Source organism: Fusarium flagelliforme (assembly GCF_020744385.1).
Source record: "Fusarium flagelliforme strain FIESC 12 MPI-CAGE-AA-0113 chromosome Unknown B0J16scaffold_1, whole genome shotgun sequence".
Taxonomy (NCBI): Eukaryota; Fungi; Ascomycota; class Sordariomycetes; order Hypocreales; family Nectriaceae; genus Fusarium; species Fusarium flagelliforme.
In genome coordinates, this window is record NW_025763503.1 from 4,004,295 (window position 1) to 4,009,347 (window position 5,053).

A 5,053-nucleotide genomic window follows, 5' to 3' on the forward strand; every position below is an offset into this window, starting at 1 on the left:
TTGGTTCACCCGCATTGAAGCAATTCAAGGCCAAGCACCTGAACATCTGAGTATGTTTTAGAACGCAGTGCAGTACCTCGTGGCGGTCAGGCCACAGGTACGTTGGAAACTTAGAGCTTGGCGCAATTATCCGCTGGCCTGGGCTAGACCTGGACCCTTGAGTTAAGTTAATTATTTACGGTGCAGCCACGGGTAATGCTGCAATGACGCTAACGTGCAGTTTCGTAAATGGGCGCGACGGGCTCTGCAGTATTGGGAAGCATTGCATGACAGAGGCTTTTCAGCTCTAGCTCGTTGGTTCACGAAACGAATCGAAATCGCAGTGCTTGTCATCTGGAGACTTTGTGTTTCCCTTTTGAGAATAGGAATATAAGCCCGGTCATTTTTTACCGACCGTGCCATTTCCGCACACAAGACAAGAGGTTTCGTTCGTCTTGCCGAGCCTTCTTGTAGGGAGCTCCGTAGCTGCCATCCCTTTTAAGGCCGCGTATTGAAATTGGGAAAAGGGGGTGTGCACGACGCTTGTTGCTTTCTAGACACGCGTAATTGCTGTGATGCAATCACTTTGTGATTCAGAAGAGAGGTGAAAGATTGGTACTTTTGACTTGCTTAGGTACGATTAGTGGAGGTAGCAAATATCTGTGGTGTAACAAGACGGGAGGGCCCTGAGTTACAGAGGCACTTGTAAAAGTAAATCGACAGGAGCCTGCCCATGCCTTCCTGGGTGACACTCGGTAGAGAAAATCCTTGTTCCTTCCCAGTCATGACCAGTTCAGCTATCCACGCCAATAAATGTTGGCTTCAATACCTGCCTAGAAAGTCCCTGACTGACTCTTGGTCGCAATTGCCCCATGATGCGGCTTGGCTCGATTACAGTAATTTTCTGGCCTTGTATATTTGTTCCTGATTCATCATCATACTGATTCGTCACCCTTTCCTTCAAGCGAAACAACAAACAATAACTATTTATTATTCAAACAATTATGATAATATAAACCCCAGACAAACAACCCCCGCGAGTTTCTACAGTAGGGACTATGCACATGGACCATCCGCTCCACTACGGAGCTTAACTCCAGTTGGCACTTCGACCTCCTTGGACCTGACCTCCATCTCACCACCACCAACCACCAATATCCATCCGTCGTCCGTCGGACGGCGCAGCGCCCAGGACAGAAAAGACCCTCATTGGACCTCAGCCCCAAGTCCACTCATCTTATTGCTTGGAATTTCCTTTGCTTCCGTCCAATTCTGGGACTAGTTAAGTCTTGGCTCTTCCCGTCCTTCTCTCTCCCTTCCATTCTTTGCAGAGGAAGAAGTAAAAAAAGATTGAGATAGGCACAGGTTCCTGTTTCGTCGATTCCAGCACCTCACTTTCTCAGGGTCGTCTTTCCCCAGCTAACCTTCTCTGCAACCACCCCTAGTCACTGCACTGTCGCTCGCTGATCCATTCTCTCTTTGCCCTACTGCCCCTTGTCCCCGCTGTATCGCGGCGTTTCGGATCCTACCCAAATATCCTTCGTGCAGCATCCACTCCATAACTGACTGCTACTCCATACGCTACCTGCGCTAAACCGTCCGTCACTGACTACAAACTACTACGATCGCTTCTTCTCCTCCTCCTCCACAGTCGCTATCTTCGGATCTTTCGTCTTGTCTTTCTTTCCACGCCCTCGCTTTTCGCACGCTTCGGTCTCAGTGCGTTAGGGCTTATCGTGATTTTGGATATACAACTGTCATCGAGTTCCCTTGCGCACCGTTGCCGCTGTCGAACCACACAGCTTTACCTCGACACTCGTTCTGAAAGATCCCTTAAGTTGCGTTTGGCTGCTTCGGCACTGCCAAACTTTCACCTTCGTTCTACCATGGCAGCAGTTAATTCTTCGTCCTCTGCTGCTGCAGACTCATCCGACTACTACGAGTCCCCTTCGAGACCCTCTTCAAGACCGACCAGTGCCTCTCGCCGTAGCCCGGTCCGCATTCCCAATCTCGATCATGCTGAGGGTCCAAGACTGCGCGATGGACCAGTTTCTCCTGTTCGCGTTAATTTCCAGCAGGGAAATTGGGTTCAACCTTCAAACGCTGATGTGGAATATACTCCGAAGCAAGCCTTGAGAGGAGAATTGGTTGACCGAACTCTTCATCCGCTACCTTCACCCCCGGAATTTGCTCCTCCTCCACCTCCGCAACACGGTCGATCAGAGCCAACGAGCCCTCGGGAATTACAAAATGTGACTTCAGCGGTTGGACACAGCTCTGCATTGGCTTCTGATACAATAGCCATGCCTGAATCCACTAAGCCAACGCCGACAGAAAGAGTCCGCGACCAAGACCAATATCGAAACAGTCGTGAATCCGATGAAACTACGAGCACAAACCCACAACAAGTCTCGATCGAGTCTTCGGCGACAACAAGCGCAAGCTCTCTTTCTGGTGTAAATGAGAATACCGATGGTCAGGCATTAGGTGAATCTCCAGAAAGCTCCATTATTGAAGGCAACGTGCCTGAAGTGCCGCTCTTTCAGTATCACCATCAGAAAGACTTTCCACCAAGTGTTCCCAACGCGGAAGTCAAGAACTCTTCAACTCCTGATTTGTCTGAGAGCGCTTCGAGTGTTGGCCGCCACCTTACTCCAAACCCTGGTAACCATATGAGGACTTCCCTCCCTCGGCCGCCGTCTTCTTATTCTGTCTATTCTGACTCTCGTGGTCGCTCTCCAGGCTTGATTCCAGGTGGCCCACAGTCACGTAAATCTCCTGATGTAAGACAGTCGACATATGCAGAATTACTTAATGCGCCTTATCCTCAACAAGCACCGGCGCCTCTGACTCCTGATAACTCGAACCTCCGAACTGTCATAGGCAATAATGCGTCTCTCCTCAGTACTCAAAAGACTTTGGACATGTATCGTGCGAACGTCAAAAAGACGAATGACTCCTCGATCCAGTACTCATTTGCCATTTTCCTGATTTCGACAGCCCAGGAACAAGGTTTGGACTTTTCGGACCCTAAGACACGCAAGAATAGTCCGAAACCTCAAAAAGGCCGTGACAGCCCAGCTGCTGAAGGTTCAGTGTCGAGCCCTCACGAGTTGGTTCGCGAAGCTCGACAGATTCTGCAGCGTCTTGCCAGTGCAGGCTATCCGTTTGCCCAATACTACCTTGCAGATGGTTTCGCCTCTGGACTTTTCAGTAAGGGCAAGGAGGACTATAACTCGGCCTTCCCACTGTTTGTTCTAGCGGCGAAGCATGGACATGCTGAGTCTGGATATCGAACTGCGTTGTGTTACGAATTTGGCTGGGGCTGCCGAAAGGACCCTGCTAAGGCGGTACAATTCTTGCGCACAGCTGCCTCGAAACGTCACCCTGGTGCCATGACACGTTTGGGTAAGGCCTGCCTATCTGGTGACCTTGGAGAGAAACGCTATCGAGAGGGAATTAAGTGGATGAAGCTTGCTGCTGAAGCCGCCGATGTACAATACAACTCGGCACCGTACCAGCTTGGTTGCTTGTATGAGAATGGGTATGGTGCGGATATCTTCAAGGATGATAACCATGCTGCCGAGCTTTTTACCCAAGCTGCCGAGCTGGGGCACCCTGAGGCTAATTATCGTCTTGGAGATGCCTATGAGCACGGCCTACTTAATTGCCCTCGAGACCCAGCTCTCAGTGTACATTTCTATACTGGAGCAGCTGAGCGGGGACATGCTGGTGCCATGATGGGTTTGTGTGCGTGGTATATGGTCGGCGCTCCTCCGATTCTGGAAAAGGACGAGGAGGAGGCCTACGAGTGGGCGCGCCGATCTGCTGATTTGGGTGAGTATTGCTTTCACATCAATGCCCGAGGCAAGTTTACTAATAACAACACAGGTTTTGTCAAGGCACAGTATGCCGTTGGTTACTTTACAGAGATGGGTATTGGATGCCGTCGTGATGTCTTGGAAGCCAATGTTTGGTATGTCAAGGCTGCCGATGCCGGTGAGGAGCGAGCCAAACAACGTTTGTCCATTATCCAAGCAGCTGTCAGCGGGCAGGGCACCCCAATGGAGGTTGCTCCTCCGCGCAACGGAAAGATCCAGAAGAACGGCAAAGACGACAAGGACTGCATCGTGATGTGATGGAGGCAGGCGAATGTTGATTCGTTCTGGGTTCAATGTGGGGAGGCACATAATCAACGACGACTACGCTTCTTAATGAAAATGCGGCTGAAGCGCCCATCGACTATCGACTTTTACTCTGTCATTGCCGATGTCACCAACGACATGTTCTTCGGGCATATATTATTTATCTATCCCGGCGGACCAGGCATCGTACCGCGTACGATTGCTTCGCGTGGTCTACGATCCAGAGAGTCGGTTTCGTTTCTAACGTTTCATATGAGAATCTGTTATGGCATATATTTTTATCCCGGGCGTCACCTTTAGAGTAATACCAGGCGTGGGATGATGAGATCTAATATGTTGGAGATGACGGTCCACATCTTTGGTTGATGTCTAGTTAAGCATGAGTTGCTTGTTTTCGGTGGAAGGGGAACATATTTGGATTGTGGCTCACAGCATCTGTTTGTATGGCAAGCACATTGTGTTGCGTTAACTTTTAGTGGTGATTTATGTCTTGATTTTGGCGTCTGCAGAGAGACGCACTTTGGATATAGTCATGACATAGTAATATAATGCCTACCATGAAAGAAGGCATGCATAGTGCATTCACTACATGAACCATCCGATGCGATGCACGTTTTCTTATTGCAGCATGTGATACTTCTGTCGTCGACCTACTCATGATTCTTAAACTTGGATGTTCTTGGCTCATATGCAAGGGGTCTCTGATGGCAACTGCTAATGCTCACATGGATGAGTATACAGGGTAGGCTCAGCTATATCTGGATCACAGCAAAGATTGTCATTGTTCCATGGATTTCCTATGCCATTTTGTTCTGTGAAATTATTAGTTAATACATCTTGTCGATTCATCTATATTCAGTAACTTTATTCGCTTGATTTGAGAGGTCATGCGTAGTGATCTTCTGCTTTGATACATCAAAGAGATTCAA

General features: G+C 49.1%; 1 protein-coding gene across 1 annotated transcript; it reads left to right on the forward strand.

Moving 5' to 3' along the window:
- Positions 1 to 1,386: 1,386 nt before the first annotated feature.
- Positions 1,387 to 4,357, forward strand: B0J16DRAFT_23928 (uncharacterized protein). Its single transcript, XM_046123049.1, has 2 exons — positions 1,387 to 3,816; positions 3,871 to 4,357. The coding sequence occupies exons 1-2, from the start codon at positions 1,866 to 1,868 to the stop codon at positions 4,116 to 4,118; spliced, it is 2,199 nt and encodes a 732-aa protein (XP_045989259.1). The 5' UTR covers positions 1,387 to 1,865; the 3' UTR covers positions 4,119 to 4,357.
- Positions 4,358 to 5,053: the final 696 nt, after the last annotated feature.